Genomic DNA, 21,518 nt, shown 5'->3' on the forward strand with positions numbered 1-21,518 from the left:
AATGTGGTGTTATCGCTCTCACTCTCTCATACTGGTCACTGGAAGTTCAACATGGCACCTCATGGCAAAGAACTCTCGGAGGATCTGAAAAAAAGAATTGTTGCTCTACATAAAGATGGCCTAGGCTAGGAAAACAGAAAAATGGCCCGATAGTAAATACAGTGATACAGGTTGGTACTGAAGTAGTAAAAAAAAAAAAACACAATTTGTAAAAATAAGATCGCTTTGAAAGATTTCAGGTCTGGAAACAGGAAAGAGTGAATAAAGGCAATTTTTTCTAATACAATTATTTATTTTTTATGGGCTGTTTAAAACTGTGCAATTATAAAGATGTGCATTCAAAGAAAAGTCACTATAAAAAGAAGTCTACAGAGACACGTAATTAAAGTCTGAGCCCCCGGGTTCCTCTTCTTCCTCCAGTTTTACAGTGAAGATGTTAAAGTTGGTCTCATTTTCAGCATTTGCATCCACTTCTTGTTCACCGTTTTTCTCTTTGGGATGATCTGAGCTCTTGGGACAGTGTAGGTTACCAATGTGAGTTTTTTGGTGCTTTACCAGCAGAACCTTCTTGGGAAAACGAACCCCACAGTGTGAACACGAGAAAGGTCTATCTCCTGTATGAAGCCTCGTGTGTTCTACAAGAGACGCCTTCCAGTTGAAGCCCTTCCCACATTCCGAGCAGGAAAAAGGTTTGTTCCCTTCGTGGGTGGCCTTGTGTCTCGCTAGGCCTGCGCTGGTGTCATAGCCCTGCCCACATTCCAAGCAAACAAACGGCTGTTGCCCACTGTGCACCTTCTTGTGCTTATCAAGGTGCGGCTTCTGATTGAAACGTTTCCCGCACTCTGAACAAGAATACGGCTTCTCCCCAGAATGGATGCGCTCGTGTTTTACGAGGACCGAACGGACGCTAAAGCTTTTTCCGCATTCCGAACAGGAAAAGGGTCTCTCCCCAGAGTGAGTTCTGTTGTGTCTGGCAAGGTCAGCCTTCTGCATAAAACCTTTCCCGCACTCCGAGCATTTAAAAGGACTGGCCCCTTTGTGAATTTTTTCATGCTGTGTGAGTGAGGAGTACTGCACAAAGCTCTTCCCGCACTCCGAACAGATGAACGGCTTCCTCTCAGTATGGGTGGCCTGGTGTCGTACAAGGTGTGCGTTATTGATGAAGCTTTTTCCGCACTCATTGCAGGTGAACGGTTTCCCGTTCTGGTGTGTTTTCTCATGCTGCTTTAGATTGTACTCCCTGGAAAAAGATTTGCCACAGTCCGAACAGGAAAATGTTTTGGTCTCACCATGGGTTACCGTATGGCGGGTCAGCTCGGGATCGGTCAGGAAATTCTTCCGGCAGTCTTGGGAAGAGTAGTCTGTGGAGGGCTCGGCGACCTTACTATGAGTACATTGATGGTTTCCCGCATGGACCTTCTGGCTAAATCTTTCCCTGCAGGTAGAACAGGCAAAAGGTTTTTCCTCGCTGTGGGTACTTTGGTGGGTAGCAAGAGCAGTTTTATCAGAGAAGCATTGGCCACATTCAGCACACAACTGAGGCTTGACTTCTGTGTGGGTCTGCTGGTGCTCAGACAATACTGACATGCTACTAAAACACTTCCCGCACTCAGGACAAGGATAAAGCTGCTCTCCGGAATGAACCTGCAAATCTTTACAGAGTTCCAACACTTTGCCAGAGTCTCCGTTTGAACATCCTTTCTTCTCATGGTCTTTACAATGTTGCTCAAGGGCAGCCTCCAAGTGAAAACACTTCCCGCACTCAGAGCATGGAAATGCTCCCTGTGTGTTATGAAGTGCCTGATGCCTTGGATAAGGTTGCTCTCCAGAATGAACCTGCAAATCTTTACAGACTTCCGAATTGTATGTCAACACTATGCCAGAGTCTCCCTTTGGACATTCTTTCATCCGATGTTGCTCAAGAGTGGCCTCCAGGTGAAAACACTTCCCGCACTCAGGGCATGGAAAAACTGCCTTTGTCTTATGAATTTCCTGATGCCTTTTCAGGTTCCTCCTACGTGAGAAACGTTTATCGCAGTCAGAACACGCAAAGGGTTTTTCTCCGGTGTGAATGCTCCGATGCTGCTCAAGATTGGCCCGTTTATAAAAACACTTCCCGCACTCAGGGCAAGAAAGCAGATTATCAGTGGAGTGGACCTTTAGGTGTTGAACCAACGATGACTTCCAGTTAAACGCTTTCGGGCATTCTGAACACGCAAAAGATTTCTCTCTAGTGTGGATTTTAACATGTTCCAAGAGCGACGACTTCCACCTGAACAGTTTCCCACACTCAGAGCAGGAAAATGGCTTATTGCTCGAATGGATCAGTTTATGACTAGCGAGTTCACCTGCAGATGGGAAAGACGCTGAGCACTCCCAACAGAAGTAACATTTCTCCTCTGAATGAACAACTTTGTGTTTGTCCAGATGGTTTTTCTGCCTAAAACACTTCCCGCACACAGGACAGGCAAACGGTCGCTCACCGGTGTGTATTCTATAATGTTTAATGAGGATGGAGCTTGCGCTAAAGCATTTACCGCACACGTTGCAAGAAAAGGGCTTCTGTTCTGTGTGGGTTTGGACGTGTTTACAAAGGTCGGAGTTCTGGCTGAAAACCATGCCGCAGTCAGAACAGGAAAGCGCCACCTCCCCCTTGTGATTCCTCCTGTGCAGTAAAAACGTTGGGTACTGAGCAAAACATTTTCCGCAGTCCGAGCAAACAAATGGCTTTTTGTCAATGTGAGTGATCTGATGACGGATGAGGTGCACTCTGGTGCTAAAACCCTTCCCGCACTTATGGCAAAGGAAAGGCTTTGATCCTTGGCAAGGTTTAGGATGTTCCTTAGGAACTGACTTGTCACAAACTGGCTTTTCATTTTCCAAGTGACAAAGTGGCTGCTCCTTGGTGTCAGCGGTCTGGAGGTCTAAAGGCGCTGGCTTGCAGCTGTCATAATGCGTCTCTGCATTGTGAGGACCTTGCTGGGCTCTTATATTGTGCTGCCGTGTTACTCGTGCCTCAGAATCTGGAAAAAAAAAAAAATATATCAATCAATCATGTGCACACAATAATATGAAGTCAAACATAATAATTTCACCTTTGTGGTAAAGGATTAGTGCATCTAAGGCAGGCATGTTCAAAGTCCGGCCCACGCGCCGCTTTAACCACTTAAGATTTTACCCCCTTCCTGACCAGGGCCTATTTTGCGATTCGGCACTGTGCGCCTTTAATGGACAATTGCGCGGTCGTGCGACGCTGTACCTAAACGAATTTGACGTCCTTTTTTCCCACAAACAGAGCTTTCTTTTGGTGGTATTTGATCACCTGTGCGATTTTTTTGATCATGCGCTATAAACAAAAAAAGAGCGACAATTTTGCAAAAATAACAATATTTTTCACATTTTTTTATATGAAATTCCCCCCAAAAAAATGTAAAAACTCAAATTTTTTTTACATTTTAGGCCAATTTGTTTTCTGCTACATATTTTTGGTAAAAAAAAAAAAAAAAAAAAAAAAAAATCGCAAAAAGGGTAGTTTGATTGGTTTGCGCAAAAGTTATTGCGTTTACTAACTAAGGGAAAGATTTTTGTTGTTTTTTTTTTTAACGCGTAATGGCGGCGATCTGCGATTTTTTTTGCGGGACTGCGACATTGTGGCGGACAGATCGGACCCTTGACTGACATTTTTGGGGTTACCAGTGACATTACTACAGTAATCAGTGCTATACATATGCACTGTTACTGTAAAATTACACTGGTAGTGAAGGGGTTAACTTTTTTTTAGAGGGAGGGGTGGTGTGTGTCCCTAGGGGTGTGATTCTAACTGTAATTGGCTGTGGCTTGAGCTGTAGGAACAGTGATCAACGGTCCTACATAGTAGAACCGTATGATCTCCATTCTTACACAAGGGAGAATGACAGGCGGCTTGCTTACATTAGCCGCCTGCCTTTCTCCCGGTGTCACGGAGGCACGCTGGGGTCCGTGACCGAGCGGGAGCGCGCATTCGGCGGCACACGCTCGCTCCCCAGAGCCTCACAATGACCTACGTCGCTCTGCCTGTGAGGGGCTGACTGCCGCAGTAAATAGACTGTGAGCAGTCGGCAAGTGGTTAATACGTCCCCACAGGTAATTTTGAAAACTCTATTGTTGTGGCCCCTTGTGAATCCCCGAGCGCTGCTCAGGATCCCTGCGATCTTTCAACGCCACGGAACTGCACGTATCCAATATTGTGAAAGATTTAAGGAGTAAGGCGCCTCCCCTAACTGTGTCTGGGTATCTTATGTCGAGCTGCCTTCAATTTAACCAGTTTACAACTGCTCACTGTGCTGCTACTGCGGCACAGTGGCAGCCCTGGGTCCAGCGACGTAGACTCCTAGTGATCTCGGTGGGACGCGCGCGACGCCAGGAGGCTCGCTTCGGCTATGTTTAGACACAGCGGGAGTCGGGAAGGAGGAGGAGAAGCGGCGATCACCGTCTCCCTTTCCCGATCGTCAGGGAAAGTGTGAGAAGATCCGCCTGCTTATGTAAACAAAGCAGGCGGATCTTTTCTGTGACAGACAGGGACAGATCACAGGATTCAGCATAGCTGAACCTGCAATCTCTGTCTGTGTCACAGAACCCCCTCCCCCCACACACGTCAGTAAGCATGAGGCACACATTTAACCCCTTGATCACCAACAGTGTTAACCCCTTCCCTGCCAGTGTCATTAGTACAGTAACAGTGCATATCTTTAGCACTGATTACTGTAGTAATGTCACTGGTCCCCCCCCCAAAAGTGTCAACAATGTCAATTGGGGGTCCGATCTGTCCGCAGCAATGTTGCAGTCCCGCAAAAAATTGCAGATCGCCGCCATTACTAGTAAAAGAAAAACAATAAAAATTATAAATCTTTCCCGTAGTTAGTAACTAGTTAGTAATAACTTTTGCGCAAACCAATCAAAATACGCTTATTGCAAGTTTTTTTTTACCAAAAATATGTAGTAGAAAACAAATTGGCCTAGAATGTTAAAAAATTTTAATTTTTAAATTTTTTGGGGGGGAAAGTTATATATTAGAATGTGAAAAATATTGTTTTTTTTTTTTTTTCAAAATTGTCGCTCTTTTTTTCAAAACTTAAAAATCGCACAGGTGATCAAATACCACCAAAAGAAAGCTCTATTTGTGGGAAAAAAAAGTACATAAATTTAATTTGGGTACAGCGTCACACGACTGCGCAATTGTCCGTTAAAGTAACGCAGTGCCGAATCGCAAAATATGTCCTGGTCAGGAAGGGGGTAAAATCTTCCGGTCTTAAAGTGTATAAAAATACGCTCATTGAGAATTTTTTTGTCAAAGACATGTAGCTAAATACATTTTGGCCTAAAAATATGACAAAAATTTTATATATTGGATATTTTTTAACAGTCAAAGTAGAAAATGTCAATTGTTTGCAAAATTTTCGCTTTTTTTTTTATTAATATCGCAAAAAATAAAAAGCGCAGAGGTGATCAAATACCACCAAAAGAAAGCTCTGTTTGTGGGGAAAAAAGGACTTAAATTTCATTTGGATACAGCATTGCATGACTGCGCAATTGTCAGTCAAAGTCACGCAGTGCCAAGTTGAAAAAAAGTGGCCTGGTCATTGAGAAGCAAAATCTTCCGGTCTTAAAGTGGTTAAGTGGTAGATACTTAAATAAAGAGTGCAGTTATATAGTGAGGCGCTGCTACTGGTTAATCATCAGACCGGGTAAATAAGACTACGCTACTAATGCTAGGCTAATGGTGCATTCAATGTTTATTGCACATACTGATATTCAGCACGGATTTGCACAAGCACTTTATATTTATTAATTGTTCATATTTATTTATCTTCATTTTACAGCACCTTTGCATGATTACATCTAGTCACATTTTTTCATGCATGTGATTTCTTAGTCATTTACCGTATTTTTCGATCCATAAGACTCACTCCGCCCCGTATTAGCAAATACTGACTAAATCCCAGCGGGCGAGTCTCCTGCGGTGTCCCCGAGTCCCGGCTCAGCTGTCATTTACTGTGCGGAGCTGCTACTTTCTGTATAGGTCCGGCTCACAGGCGGAGTGATATCAGATGCACACCGCCTGTGACAGGAGGAGCCGTACACAGGAAGCAGCGGCTTTGCTTTATACTGCAGCCACATGCTTCCACCCGGGCTCAGCCACAGACAGACAGAGCCTACTACAAGCAAATGTCTGCAAGTACCTACTACTATTGCTATTACCTTATACTGTGTGTGTGTGTGTGTATATATATATATATATATATATATATATATATATATACATAAAAATAAAATGTGTGTATATATATATTTAGTGTGATTTCTTAGTCACTTACCGTATTCAGTTTCATTCAGTAAAATGCTTGCTTATAGCAATGTAACTTACTGCTATAAGCAATAAATGTGTTTAGAAAAAAAGAAAAAAGAAATCTAAATCGTCATCACTTTCCCAGAGTAGTACAGTGGTACTCTGGTAACATTATATTGCTCTGGTCACAGTGGGTTAAAATGTAATATATAAAAAAAATTCAATTTTTTTTTTGTATTGTCACCAGTCAGTGTCTCTGATCACCGCCACACGTTATATGATGATGCCGCAAAAAAAAAAAAAAAAAAAAAGGATTTTTTCTTCAAATTTCTTTATTTTCCAACAAACTTGGCAAAAAAATGACAACTTCAAAAAACTCGCCATGCCTCTTACTAAATACCTTGTGTGACGGTACTAACCGTCACTATGTGTGACGGATCACCCTGTCCCTGGATTGTAAACCCCCTCGCGTCATTTTCCTATGAGTTTGGGACATTGCCTTTTATTGCATTTTATGTTCCCTTTATGCATCTTCTGAACAGCTGAATATGGCATGACTCATGGCATTGAGTTAATGTAATGCAACAGCCCTGGATGTGCGGCTAATTCTTTTCCTACTAATGCAACAGCCCTTCCCCCCCCCCCATCCCCTCCTGTGTCTAATTGTGTGGATTCATGACACAGACAATGGTCTGGACTGGAGACATCTCTCCGCAGGGGGTGTGTATTAAGAGACTGTTTCAATGTACAAATGTTCAGTTCCCATTGGCTGGTCCTTGTCCCCTTCCCCCCTTTGGCAAGGCTAAGGGGAGTTTCCCTAACTGTGTGTAAAACTGTATGTCTTGGAATTTAATAAACAGTTCTTGCTTAGACTCACAACATAGAGTGTCATCTCATGTTTGTGGGAGAAGGCTATACCAGCTCTATCTCCCTTCGGCTTGGATCGCTAAATCACTAGCTCTGGTAAGAGCGGTTCCTGCTTCACTCTAAAGCATCCCTCACACTAGGGGGGAGGAGGACATCTCTGGCGGCGAAACCCCTCTTTCCATGAGGGCGGCCGCTACACCTTGGACGGTCTACTTTCCAAAAAGGGATCTATTTGTACTGTCCTGACATTTTAAGGCCTCAAAAAATTACATAGGCCGTCAGTACGTCAGAATTGATCAATTTTCAGATATATACCAGATGTGAACTCTATAACTTTCCTACAGACTAAATAATATACACTGATTTGGGTTGTTTTCACCAAAGAAAGGTAGCAGAGTACATTTTTGGCTAAATTTGTGAAGAACAATTATTTATTTGCAAAATTTTATAACAAAAATGAAGAACCCCCCCCCAACACTTTCAATATTTTTCTGTTTATTTAGCAAAAAAATAAATAAAAAAAAATAAAAAAACACAACCCAGTGGTAATGAAATACCACCAAAAGAAAGCTCTAGTTGTGTGAACAAAATTATAAAAATTTAGTTTGGGTACAGTGTTGCATGACCACGCAATTGTCATTCAAACTGAGACAGCACTGAAGGCTGAAAATTGGCCTAGGCAGGAAGCGGGTAAAAGTGCCCGGTATTGAAGTGGTTAAAAATGAAATCAAAAATTGATTTTTTTTTTCTTGTACATACCGTCACCAGAGCGGTACAGCATCATCATATGGCAGTGATCAATGACACGGACTGGTGACAGCATGTTAAAGTGGAGTTCCACCCTAAAATTACACTTCTGTCCATCTTCTTGTGCCGGGTCACCTTAAAAAGAAATGGATAATTGCATAATTTTTTTTATTTTTACTTACCTTGGATTAGAAGAAAATATACTTACCTTACTTCCTCTTCCTCCCCTCGGCAGCCACGGTGATTCGTCACTTCCTGGCTTGCAATGATTCCTGGGAGCTGAACGTCATCGCTCCCAGGCATCAATGCGCCTGCCCCGGCCCCGACGTCACTTCCGGTGCAGGCGCCGTCATACCTTGCAAAACAGCTTCTGGGCATGCCCAGAATCTGTGCAGGGATGACGCTGCAGCCCCGGAAGTGACGGCGGGGCCGGTGCAGTGCATCGTGGGACCGAAGAAGACGGAAGAGGACGCAGAAGAGGATCGCGCTGGCTTCAAGCTGCCCACACCTGAGATGGCAGCGCTGGACAAGAAATTTTCAAGGTAAGTATTTCTTCTTACAGGTAAGTGCAACCCGGGACAGATCAGAGGCTATCCATTGTGGAATGTACTAGCCCTGACTGTCCCGGGGGTATTTTTATGTCATTTTTTTTTTTAGGTGGAACTCCGCTTTAAATAAAAAAAATATATATAATTTACACAACATAATGTGACTGGAGCAGTACAAATGTCACCATAGTTACTGCTTTTTCCACTATGATTGCTTATTACAGTGATGATCTGATCATTTTTATAAGCAATCATTTTTGTGAATGGCATCTATACATGAGCCATTATGTACTATTGTGACAGATGTGATTGGCCACAGCTATCAAATGGTACAGGTCTGATTTGATTGTGCTGTGATTGGCCCCTGTACCATGTGATCACTGTGACCAATCATAGTGATCACAATAGTACAAACTGAATGGCTATGAATGAAAGCCCCCCGAGGAGATTTACTAAAACTGGAGCACTCAGAATCAGGTGCAGCTGTGCATAGTAGCCAATCAGCTTCTAACTTCAGATTGTTCAATTAAGTTTTGACAATAAAGGCTCCATTCACATGTCAGCGTACGGATCGCGGGCAGAACCGCCGCGGTTCCGCCCGCAATCCGGAGATTATTGCAAATCGCGGGACGCCTGTGCGTTGCCCGTTGATTTGCAATAGCCCCCCAAACGCTGAGCGATGTTGCCACGATTTCCGCCTGCCGAATCGCGGTAACATCGCGCAAAAAAAATCGTGGGACGCAATACGGTCCAAAGAAGCGTAATGCATCCCGCGATTTTTTTTTGCGCGATGTTACCGCGATTCGGCAGGCGGGAATCGCGGCAACATCGCTCAGCGTTTGGGGGGCTATTGCAAATCAACGGGCAACGCACAGGCGTCCCGCGATTTGCAATAATCTCCGGATCGCGGGTGGAACCGCGGCGGTTCTGCCCGCGATCCATACGCTGACATGTGAACGGAGCCTTAAATATGAAAGCAGATTGGTTTCTATGCACAGCTTTTAGTAAATCTCCCCCATTGCGTACTATTGACATGTAACCAATCAAGGCACCAGGGCTAGTATAGGAGGGTTTATTCAGATAACCTACATAATTTATTAAGGGTAACCCTCGTAAAATAATATAGAAGGAAATGTAAATGTTACTTTGGTTGTCATATAATTACCTGAAGGGGCACCGAGGAACCTGCGTCTAGTCCTGGAACTTTCTGCCCCTGATATCCACGGCTCTTCTCCTTTCTCCATTCTATGTATGATGTCTGGCTTTACAGGAAGGTATCCTTGCAAGAAAAAAGAAAAATCCTAGTTATTACCGGACCGCTTCTTTTCCAAGAATCCTCCAGTACTGTTCACAAGAGATGGCTTTGTCCACCTGCAGGAAACACAAGTCTAAGGGTTTAAAAGGGCCCCCCCCCAGAGGCTTATAGCCTCTGCTTTGAATAATACTCTGTCTTGCAGCTAAGAAATTAAAAAAAAATGCTGTTTGGGAGTGCGCGGTGTACACTGACTGACCCTATGTGCTAAAGACACGGCTAAAAAAAATGACAAGCTTAATAATCAAAAGCTTAACCACTTCCCGACCGTCATATAGTAAAATGACGGCCGCAAAGTTGTTGTCCCATCCCGGCTGGGTGTCATTTGACGTCCAGCAGGATAGGCTGCTCTGCGCCCCCCCCCCCCCCCCCACTCTGACACACCGCATCTCCTATCCCGGTAAAGAGCCTAATGACGTAGGCTCTTTACCATGTGATCAGCTGTGTCCAATCACAGCTGGTCACATAGTAAATAGGAATGGGGGAAGGGGGGTTGGGACTTTAAATGAGACTCCTGACCACCGGAGTCTCCATCCCTGTTTGCATGAAAGCAAGAAAATGAAAGCAAAGTTGGGACTTTAAATGAGGTGGGACCAGACCATAATAGGTGTATATGTAATGAAAGGGACACAGGATAATGTAAAATCGTATGTTTATTGGCAGTCTATAGACCAGATACTAATATAGCCAAATGTTCACTGAAACCGTGTAGCCCATGGTAATGGGGTACACCTAAATGAAACAGAGGTATACAGGGTCCAAGACAGAGGTACATGGTAATACATTATTATCCTGGTACATACAAATAGGTACATAGAGCATAAACAGGGGTCATTAATGCACAGTATAACAATAACTTTTAAAAGCTGACATAGCCTGTGTTGAACTCAACGCGTTTCGTGAAAAAATATCACTTCGTCAGGAGTAGGCGTGTTGCAAGGTCTAAAGAGAATATACATAAATAAGTAAAATGAAATGAAATAGAAATAAAAATAATAAACGAGTAGAACCATAAAACCCTGTTAGGGGGGTAGAGCTTACACTGGGGTGGCGTGAGGTCCAGGGGATTGGTCTCACCCGGGAACTGAGGGGGCAAAGCCTGCGTGCGCCGCACAGTCATACCAATAAGTGTTAAGTGAAGTGAGATCCTCCAGAAGGGGTCGTAATATAGCCTACACTGATGGTAAATATCCATCTGTAGGATGAATAGGGGTAATATGGATGTATGAAAGTAATACTAATAATAATAATAATAGTTGTACAAGGGAGCTGTTAATGAGATCCAGAGGAGCCAAGAGAACAAGGAAAGTGTAGCCAGTGATGATTATAAAGTGATGCAGAGAACCACCAAGTAATAAGGGAATATATAAGTAAACCACCTATGGTGTTAAGAATAGTATATATCATAGTGGACCACCAGATAATAAAGGGTGTGATAAAGAAAAAATAGGAGCAAATGAAATAATAATGAAAGGGAGATATCCAATGTAAGATCCCCAAAGAATAACCATGTGAGATTGTAGATGGGCAAAACCAAAGAAGTATGCCAGAAGGGTGTACAGAGAGATAAGTGTAGGAAACCAAAATAGAGTGCTGGGTACCTGGGCAGGCGCAAAGGCAGGGGTTGCACCCAGCGTCACACTGCTGCACAATTGTATGAAGCCGCCAAACCGACAGAGACGTCAGTGGAGCCTCCGCATTTATGCGCAAGATGGACAGCCACGTGACAGGACCTGGGCGCCACATTGTGACGTCATATCCCGCACGGGAATGCGTGGCGCCGATGAGCTGCGGCCGCCACCCGGCCTCCCAGCCTAGACCCCGCCCAACAAGGTCGGGGGGAGGGAAGGAAAGGAGGCAGGACAGGAAGCGGACGGGGCCCATCGCAGTTCCCGGGGAAGACACTGCCCCGGAACACACCATAAATCCAGAGGGCTTGTACATAACATTGTCATAGTAATATTGGGAATTTCGTAACGAAAAAATAAAAATAAATAAAATTAACAAAACATGTGTATATAGGACCAAATTATAAGACCAAATATTGAAGGTATGCATGCAGCTAACAAAAAATTGTTGTAATAAAACATAAAGATAGCGCTGGTAAACCACACCTCCATCCCTAAATCAATTGTTATGGGGGAAGGGGGGTTGGGACTTTAAATGAGACTCCTGACCACCGGAGTCTCCATCCCTGTTTGCATGAAAGCAAGAAAATGAAAGCAAAGTTGGGACTTTAAATGAGGTGGGACCAGACCATAATAGGTGTATATGTAATGAAAGGGACACAGGATAATGTAAAATCGTATGTTTATTGGCAGTCTATAGACCAGATACTAATATAGCCAAATGTTCACTGAAACCGTGTAGCCCATGGTAATGGGGTACACCTAAATGAAACAGAGGTAAGTATACAGGGTCCAAGACAGAGGTACATGGTAATACATTATTATCCTGGTACATACAAATAGGTACATAGAGCATAAACAGGGGTCATTAATGCACAGTATAACAACAATAACTTTTAAAAGCTGACATAGCCTGTGTTGAACTCAACGCGTTTCGTGAAAAAATATCACTTCGTCAGGAGTAGGCGTGTTGCAAGGTCTAAAGAGAATATACATAAATAAGTAAAATGAAATGAAATAGAAATAAAAATAAAAATAATAAACGAGTAGAACCATAAAACCCTGTTAGGGGGGTAGAGCTTACACTGGGGTGGCGTGAGGTCCAGGGGATTGGTCTCACCCGGGAACTGAGGGGGCAAAGCCTGCGTGCGCCGCACAGTCATACCAATAAGTATAAACATAAAAGAGCAATGTTTATTGTAGTGAATGAGTTCTATAGGGAGACACTGGAAGAAGGTTCCTCAACAGGCAATCATAATCCAGCAGTTTTTGACAGATTTTATACCTTGCGGGGGTGTGCTGTAGGCCCCTAAACCAGAGCAGGCTAAGTGACGTACATGTACTGTGGTTGGTCGGCAGAAGCTGACCCAACAAGTGTGAAGGCTACACAGGAGAAGTTCTGGTCCTTAAAGATCCTGGGCAATGTGCAATAATCTTGAGGGTCTTAATTTATCTGCAATCTGGTGAGTGGGGAACCTTGAGGGGCACCTTGTCACTTTGCAAGCACCTGAATATTTTTTGGCACCTTGGCACCTTAATTGGATCACTTTAAGGACTTTTTGTTTCAAGCATTGAATATTCTTTTGGAGTATATCTAACCACTTATATGTATACATGCACTTTATAATTTATTGGATATTGCATATTTTTTAGCACTTAGCACTTTGTGTATATGATCCTTTTATGCACTTTATAAATAATTGAATATTGTTTATATATCACAGCACTTATCACTTTATTGAAGCTAGCGCTGCATAAATTCGTTTTTATCACAACTCCCATCATGCCTGGTCATGTCTGTGAATGTCAGAGTTTTACAATGCCTTATGGGATGTGTAGTTCCGCAACAGCTGGAGGGCCGTAGTTTGAGGATCCCTGTGCTATACCATCAGGGAGGCTTGGGATTGGCCCCAAATGTATTCTGCAGCAGGACAACCACCAAGCAGCCCTGGAAGTGATAGTTTGGCCCACACAGAGCCCTAATCTCAGCATCATAGAGTCTGTGTGGGGGTGACATAGAGCAGGGGTCTTCAAACTATGGCCCTCCAATTGTTCAGGAACTACAATTCCCATCATGCCTAATCATGTCTGTGAATGTCAGAGTTTTACAATGCCTCATGGGATGTGTAGTTCTGCAACAGCTGGAGGGCCGTAGTTTGAGGATCCCTGACATAGAGAGACAGAAGAATTTGAGGCAGCCGACATCCACAGAAGATCTGTGGTTAGTTCTCCAAGATATTTGGAACAACCTACCTGCCACGTTCCTTCAAAAACTGTGTGCAAGTGTACCTATAAGAATTGATGCTGTCGGCTGTCCTTCTTCCTCCGGTCCTCCTCCGACGACGTCTCCAGCGATTATGCCGGCCTCTGGTCTCTGCAGCTTATTATATAGCCATTAGGGGCGTGGCCGCCAGATGACGTCACCGGGAGACCACGCCCCCTTGTGTCACAGATGACGTCATCTGTGACACAAGGGGGCGTGGTCTCCCGGTGACGTCATCTGGCGGCCACGCCCCTAATGGCTATATAATAAGCTGCAGAGACCAGAGGCCGGCATAATCGCTGGAGACGTCGTCGGAGGACCGGAGGAAGAAGGACAGCCGACAGCAAAAGAGCAGAAGACCGGAGAGGAGAAGACAAGAAGATTGGACAGCAGAAGGGCAGACAGCAGAAGACCCCCGGAGAGGAGAAGACAAGAAGGGCGGACAGCAAAAGAGCAGAAGACCCCCGGAGAGGAGAAGACAGCAGAAGACCCCCGGAGAGGAGAAGACAAGAAGGGCGGACAGCAAAAAAGCAGAAGACCCTCGGAGAGGAGAAGACCCCCGGAGAGGACAAGAGCCGGATGAAGATTTTTAATAAATTTTCCAAAACGTCTCCCGTCGTTATTTCCATACACTGCATTTTATGGGGTGAATGGGTAGGGGTACAGTGTACCCCATACCCATTCACATAGGGAGGGGGTCCGGGATCTGGGGGGGGCCCCCTTGTTAAAGGGGGCTTCCAGATTCCGATGAGCCCCCTGCCCGCAGACCCCCACAACCACCGGCTAGGGTTGTGGGGATGAGGCCCTTGTCCTCATCAACATGGGGGCACGGTGCTTTGAGGTGCGGGGTGCAGAGCCCCCCCCTGCCCCAAAGCACCCACACCCCCCCCCATGTTGAGGGCGTGTGGCCTGGTATGATCCAGGGGGGGTGGGGCCGCTCGCTCGTCCCCTCCCCTTTCCTGGCATGCCGGACTGCATGCTCGGATAAGGGTCTGGTATGGATTTTGGGGGGGACCCCACGCCGTTTTTTCGGCGCGGGGCTACCCTCAAATTCCATACCAGACCCGAAGGGCCTGGTTTGGAACCTGGGGGGGAACCCCACGCCGTTTTTTTCCCAATTTTGGCGTGGAATTCCCCCTCAAGATTCTCACAGTGCAGGTCGCACTGCAAGTCGGATCACTCTGATCCGACCTGCGGTGTGACTTCCATTCAAATCAATAGGCTCCCATAGGGAGCCATTGATTTTGAATGGAAGAAAAAAAACGTATAACGTGGCTTAACGCACGTTAAGCAACGTTATGGAGCCTTTAGCAGCGTCAGACGTTTTTTGCAGCTTGACGCTGGAGCTCCTGAACCCACAGTTCCTGGGTTTTTTTTGGAGCTGTAAAACGCCTATGCCACTTGGAGCTCCTAAAAGCTCTATGTGTGCATGAGGCCATAGAATAACATGGATGGGCGTTCTGCAGCTGCAAAAAAAAACGTCTGACGCTGCTAACAGCAGCTGTAAAATCGTCCAGTGTGCATGAGGCCTAAATAACAAACATGTTAAACTTTACCTCCTCTGTGCAGTTGGTTTTGCACAGAGCAGCCCGGATCCTCCTCTTTTAAGGTCCCTCTTCGCTGTTCCTGGCCTCCTCCACACCAAGCAGCTTGTTATAGGGGGCACCCAAGCCAAGTCACAGCTCCCTGTGTCCATTCAGACATGGAGCCGTGACCCGCCCCCCCACTCTCTGATTGGCTGACTGACTTTGATTGATATCAGCGGGATCAAATCACGCAGCAGTGCTGTCTCAGCCAATGAGGGGAGTCCCTGGCAGATGAGAAACTTGTGCAACATTGCTGGATAAAGATGGGCTCAGGTAAGTATTTGGGGGGGGGGGGGGGGGGCTGCTGCACACAGAAGGTTTTTTATCTTAATGCATAGAGTGCACCTTCTGCCTTTACAATCCCTTTAACCACTTACCGCATACTAACGTATATTTACGTCGGTAAACTTTGCGGTAGTATACCGGGATGATGCCTCTAGCTAGAGGCACCATCCCGGTACCGTGGTTTAGTGCCAACGGTCGGCTTTCCGTCGGTAACGACCGATGTGGCTCGGGAGCCGCTCGATCGTTACCCGGGTGAGTGGGAGGGGACGTCCCCCCCCCCCTCTCGCCGCCTTCCGTGACTTTGCTCGGGGCTCCCGTCTCACCGGGAGACCCAAGCACCCAGCCGGCACGTTCGCCGGCTGGATGGAGTCCCGATGAATGCCGGAAACGGCTTCGATCGGGTCTCCGATGACGTAACACGGAGGCGGCGTCCATGACGTCACTTCCGGGTTACTGTGCTGCAAAAGGCGGCAAATTTAAAAAATGGCTGTATGCAAAAACGCAGTTTTCGGCGTTTTGCATACATGGAAGTGTAGTGGAGGGGTTTGGGGTCTTTTAGACCCTCGATCCCTCCATAAAGAGTACCTGTCACTGCATATTGGTGTCACATTGCTTGTGACAGCAATAAAAGTGATCAGATTTTTATTTTTTTTTTAAAAACCTGTAATAAAGTAAAAAAAATAAAATAAATAGGAAAAAAATTAAAAAAAAATTTTAGCCGCCCCCGTCACCGTTAGCTCGCGCACAAAAAAAAACGTTTACGGAAGTCGAGTCGCGAATGAAATCGCTGTTCAAACCACACATGTGAGGTATCGCCGCGATCGCCAGAGCGTGAGCAATAATTACAAAAAAAAAAGAGCTACACTCTAACTCTAAACTGGTAACCGTTAATAAATTTAAAGCGTCACCTATTGAGATCTCTATTGACCGTAGTTTGTCGCCATCCCACGGGGGGGGGGGGGGGGGGGGGTTTGGCGCGCAATTTTAAACCGTAACATGTTGGGTATCTATTTACTCGGAGTGACATCATCTTTTCCAATATACAAAAAACATGGGCTAACTTTACTGTTTAGTATTTTTTAAATGCAGTGAAATTAGATTTTTTAAAAAAAAAAAATGGCGTTTTAAAGACCGCTGCGCAAATACCGCGTGACAAAAAATATTGCAATGACCGACATTTTATTCTCCAGAGTCTTTGCCAAAAAAATATATATAATGTTTGGGGGTTCTAAGTAGTTTTCTAGGAAAAAATACTGATTTTAACTTGTAAACAAAAAGTGTCCGAAATAGGGCTGGGGCTTAAGTGGTTAAGACTACAAAATCAAAAAAAGTGATAGAGTGTAAAACTAACACATCCTCAAAGAGGAAAAAAAAACATCTACAGTGGCATTGGGTGGGATGTCACAACAGGCAAAAGCAAACTCTACATACCTAAAGATCTCATAGAGCAGAAGTTCTCTATCATGACATCCTTATAGGTCTCCTTCTGCTCAGTCTTCAGAGATTCCCACTCTTCTTCTGAGAAATAGATTGCCACATCATCAAACGATAACACCTTATAAAAAGGAAAAGAAAATGAATCACTTCAGCCCTCAGCCAATTCTGCCACTTTGCACGTATATGTAAAAATCTTAAAAAATAGTTTATTAGAAAATGATTTTAAAATCCCAAACATTATATATATAATATGAGGTGCTAGAGAATAAAATGGTGGGTGTAGCAATTTTTCATGTCACGATTTGCGCAGCGGTTTTTCAAAACACATTTGTTTGGTAAAAATAAACTTGCATTTTATTGAGCAAAAACACAATATAATACCCAACTGTTTGGTAAAATATAAAAGAGGACGTTACACTGAGTAAACAGAAACCTAACCTATCACACTTACAAACTGTGTATGCCCATGGAATGGCGCCAAACTACGGTACCTTAAAATCTCCATAAATGGCACTTTAACCTCCCTGGCGGTATTCCCGAGTGTGGCTTGGAGATTCATAGTTTCATAGGAGTTGAGGTTGAATAAAGACCATAGTCAATCCAGTTCAACCTGTGTAGGTGTGTGTGGCCGTAATAATCTCTCATACCCCTGAACGTTCTGATCCTTGAGATGTACGTCTAAGAGTCTTTTGAAAGCCACCATACTTCCCGCAGAAACCACCTCTTGTGGTAGAGAATTCCACAATCTTGTAGCCCTAACAGTAAAGAACCCCCTACAATCCTTGCATAGCTTTTTTTCTATGCTGAGATCACCGTTGAGGTATTTATAAATTGCTATCATGTCCCCTCTCAGGTGTCTCTTCTCCAGGGAGAATAAATTAAGCGATTGTAGATGCTCTTCATAATTAAGGTCCTCCAATCCCCTAGTTAGTTTAGTTTCCCTTCTCTGCACTCTCTCCAGGGTTAATATAGTGTACCAAAAGCGGAAAAAAAACCAGAGCCACACTCGGGAATAGCCCAGAATCACACCCACCTTCCCTGCAATCCCCCGCCGTCCTCCTCACACTCTCTCCCCGCTCTGTGCATGGCCGATGCCGGCACTTGCCTTCTGATTTCCTTCCCTGCAAGCGTTGCGACGCAGGGGGGTGGAACCGGCAGCAAATTCAAAAATGTAAATACACAAATGACATAATGCAAAGCTGTGATCCTAAAGGATTACACTGTATCATCCCATTTCACCACAGGATTTTCACTTGTGATGACAGCGACGATTCAGATGTCTCTTTCTGGCACATCGCTTGTGAAATTTGGGAAGAATATCAAATGATTCTTAAGAATTTACAACGGAGCGATGTGCCAGAAAGAGACATCAGAATCGTCGCTGTCGTCACTTTCCGTACCTGATGATGAATTTTCCCACAAATCGCTATAGCTCAGTTCTTCAATTAACTCAGTTTTGCTGTCGCTGTTTTCCAGTTCGTCTAAAGGCGCTTTAGTGCAAAAAGAACGCTTTTTGGACGCCATGGTTGTTTTCTATTTTCTAGGCACAAAGAACTGGAAAAGCACAGGCAGGGCACTGGAAAAGTCACCAGGTGAAATCCTGTGGTGAAATGGGATGATACAGTGTAACCTGTTCGGATCAAAGCTTTCCATCATCTCATTTGGTGTATTTACACTTTTGAAATTGCCGCCGGTTCCACCCCCCTGCGTCGCAACGCTCGCAGGGAAGGGAACCGGAAGACAGGTGCCGGCATCGGCCGAGCACACAGGGGCAGGACGGCGGGGGGGGGGGGGGGGGTTGGGGAGGAGGACAGCGGGGGATCGCAGGGGAAGGGGAGTTTTAAAATATAAAACAGATTTCCATGCAAAACAATGTACCGCTTTTAGCACAGAAATTTTGACATAATCAGACCGCCAGGGAGGTTAAAAGCCTTTACAGGTTCCCAGTTTAGAGTTACAGAGGAGGTCTAGTGCTAGAATTAATGTTCACAGCGATACCTCAAGTGTGGTGTGATCACCATTTACATATGTGTGCGCGCCCTACATGCGCAGGGGGCACAAGGGGTGTAGAAAATAATTGGCACATCGATGCATCGCGATACAGCCTTGAATGATTCTGCAACGATGCAGAGAACAGCTGAATCACGATTTCCTGACTGACATCATCCCGGCGGGGCACATTAGTAGACCATGCTCTGCAGACTGCACCTGTGCGTCCGGTGAGTGCTGGCAGTCCAGTGACATTTGTGGGCTCTGGTGTGGAACGTCTGCGTGTGCACATGCTGTCTGCCATGTAGCGGGTTGGAGTATATCCCCATCATCAGGCTGTGTACTTCTACCAAGTCCGCAATCTGCTGACAGAGAGCCCTCTGCTTTATCTGACCCTGCAGTACTCTGCCATCTGATGTAATAGCAAAGTCGGATCTCTGATGAGAAATGTGCACTTTACAAAAGGGGCAGGGTGTCAGCTGTACCATGGATTGTACTCACATAGCTCGGGGAATACTGAAAACTCCTAAATGGTGTGATATAAAGACTTTTTTTTTTAACATTGTACAGTAAGAAAGCAAAGGGCCAGATCAATGTCTGCTCAGATTGTTTGGGGGCCAGACTGTGACCAGTAGGAGAAATGCCCAGGCATCAGGGGTTAGTGGGAGTAGGAAGAGACCTTGGGTCAGTGGTAGCAACAAATATCCCATGTGATAAATCAGTGAGATGGATAGTGCCCCAGCGTTGGTGTCAGTGAGAGTAATAAAAGACCCCCAGCGCTGGTGTCAGTGAGAGTAAAATAAAACCCCCAGCGTTGGTGTCAGTGAGAGTAATAAAAGATCCCCAGCACTGGTGTCAGTGAGAGTAATAAAAGACCCCCAGCGCTGGTGTCAGTGAGAGTAAAATAAAACCCCCAGCGTTGGTGTCAGTGAGAGTAAAATAAAACCCCCAGCGTTGGTGTCAGTGAGAGTAATAAAAGACCCCCAGCACTGGTGTCAGTGAGAGTAATAAAAGATCCCCAGCACTGGTGTCAGTGAGAGTAATAAAAGACCCCCAGCACTGGTGTCAGTGAGAGTAATAAAAGATCCCCAGCACTGGTGTCAGTGAGAGTAATAAAAGATCCCCAGCACTGGTGTCAGTGAGAGTAATAAAAGATCCCCAGCACTGGTGTCAGTGAGAGTAATAAAAGACCCCCAGCACTGGTGTCAGTGAGAGTAATAAAAGACCCCCAGCACTGGTGTCAGTGAGAGTAATAAAAGATCCCCAGCACTGGTGTCAGTGAGAGTAATAAAAGACCCCCAGCACTGGTGTCAGTGAGAGTAATAAAAGACCCCCAGCACTGGTGTCAGTGAGAGTAATAAAAGACCCCCAGCACTGGTGTCAGTGAGAGTAATAAAAGACCCCCAGCACTGGAGTCAATGTAAGTAATAAAAGATCCCCAACACTGGTGTCAGTAATAAAAAGACCCCCAGCGCTGGTGTCAGTGAGAGTAATAGATCACCAACACTGGTGTCATTGGGAGCCATAAAAGACCCCCAGCACTGGTGTCAGTGAGAGTAATAGAAGATCACCAGCACTGGTGTCAGTGAGAGTAATAGAAGATCACCAGCACTGGTGTCATTGGGAGCCATAAAAGACCCCCAGCACTGGTGTTATTGGGAGCCATTAAAGACCCACAGTGCTGGTGTCATTGGGGGCCATAAAAAAAACCTCCAGTGCTAGGGTTGGTGGAAGTAATAACATCCTCCCAGCACTGGCGTTATTGGGAGAAATAAAATAGGCCTCCTAGCACTGGTGTAATTGGGAGAAATAAACACCCCAGCACTGGTGACAGTGGAGATAAAATAGGACCCCCGGCACTGAGGGGAGAGCCCAGTAAAGGCAGTGGCAGGAGGTGGGAGGACCCTCTTCTGCCGCCTGTAAAAGTGATCCAGTGGCTGTATAGCCGCTTGCTTCCTTTTTACCCAATAGGGAATCGCTGGCTCCTGGTATAACCACTTAAACATTAGGTCATTTTATAAACATTCTAAGGGCAGGAAGTGGATGCTCATATTCACCTGTGGAGTGTGATGACATGAAGAGCTCTGCACTGGAGTGATCATTATCCTGGGATTATAGTGATCTCTCTTCTCCATCCATATACAGAACGTCCTTCATAGGTTCACTCCGGGAAATGAGTCTTCATTTGGCATTACCAGAAACCATCCTAAAAATTAAAAAGGTGATAAATGTCATATAGATAACACTCTAGGGACAGAGTAATATAAAATAAATAATACAAAAAAATAAAATAAATATATATATCAGGGCTTGACAAATTTGCCTGAAATCTAGGAGCCAGCTTTTTTTTTTTTTTTTAACTAACAACCAAGCTTTATTTAATGAAACGGATACTAAATTTAGACATAAATACGACTAGAACCCCACTCTCCTCTATAGCGCAATTGGATGGAAACAGACTGTCTGTCTCTTTCCATCCGATTGCCATCTGATCCGATCCACGGGATGGATAGAAAATAGAACCACCATCC

The 21,518-nt window shown here is 44.9% G+C and overlaps 1 protein-coding gene across 1 annotated transcript; it reads right to left on the minus strand.

Moving 5' to 3' along the window:
- Positions 1-285: 285 nt before the first annotated feature.
- On the minus strand, positions 286-21,188 carry LOC309559977 (uncharacterized protein). The gene is made up of 4 exons (XM_082263460.1): positions 21,045-21,188; positions 16,993-17,116; positions 9,653-9,766; positions 286-3,023 (listed from the first exon to the last, which is right to left on the minus strand). The coding sequence occupies exons 1-4, from the start codon at positions 21,120-21,122 to the stop codon at positions 367-369; spliced, it is 2,973 nt and encodes a 990-aa protein (XP_082119586.1). The 5' UTR covers positions 21,123-21,188; the 3' UTR covers positions 286-366.
- Between the last annotated feature and the right edge of the window lie 330 nt (positions 21,189-21,518).

This window comes from Pelophylax lessonae, assembly GCF_965119305.1.
Source record: "Pelophylax lessonae genome assembly, chromosome: 7".
Classification (NCBI taxonomy): domain Eukaryota; kingdom Metazoa; phylum Chordata; class Amphibia; order Anura; family Ranidae; genus Pelophylax; species Pelophylax lessonae.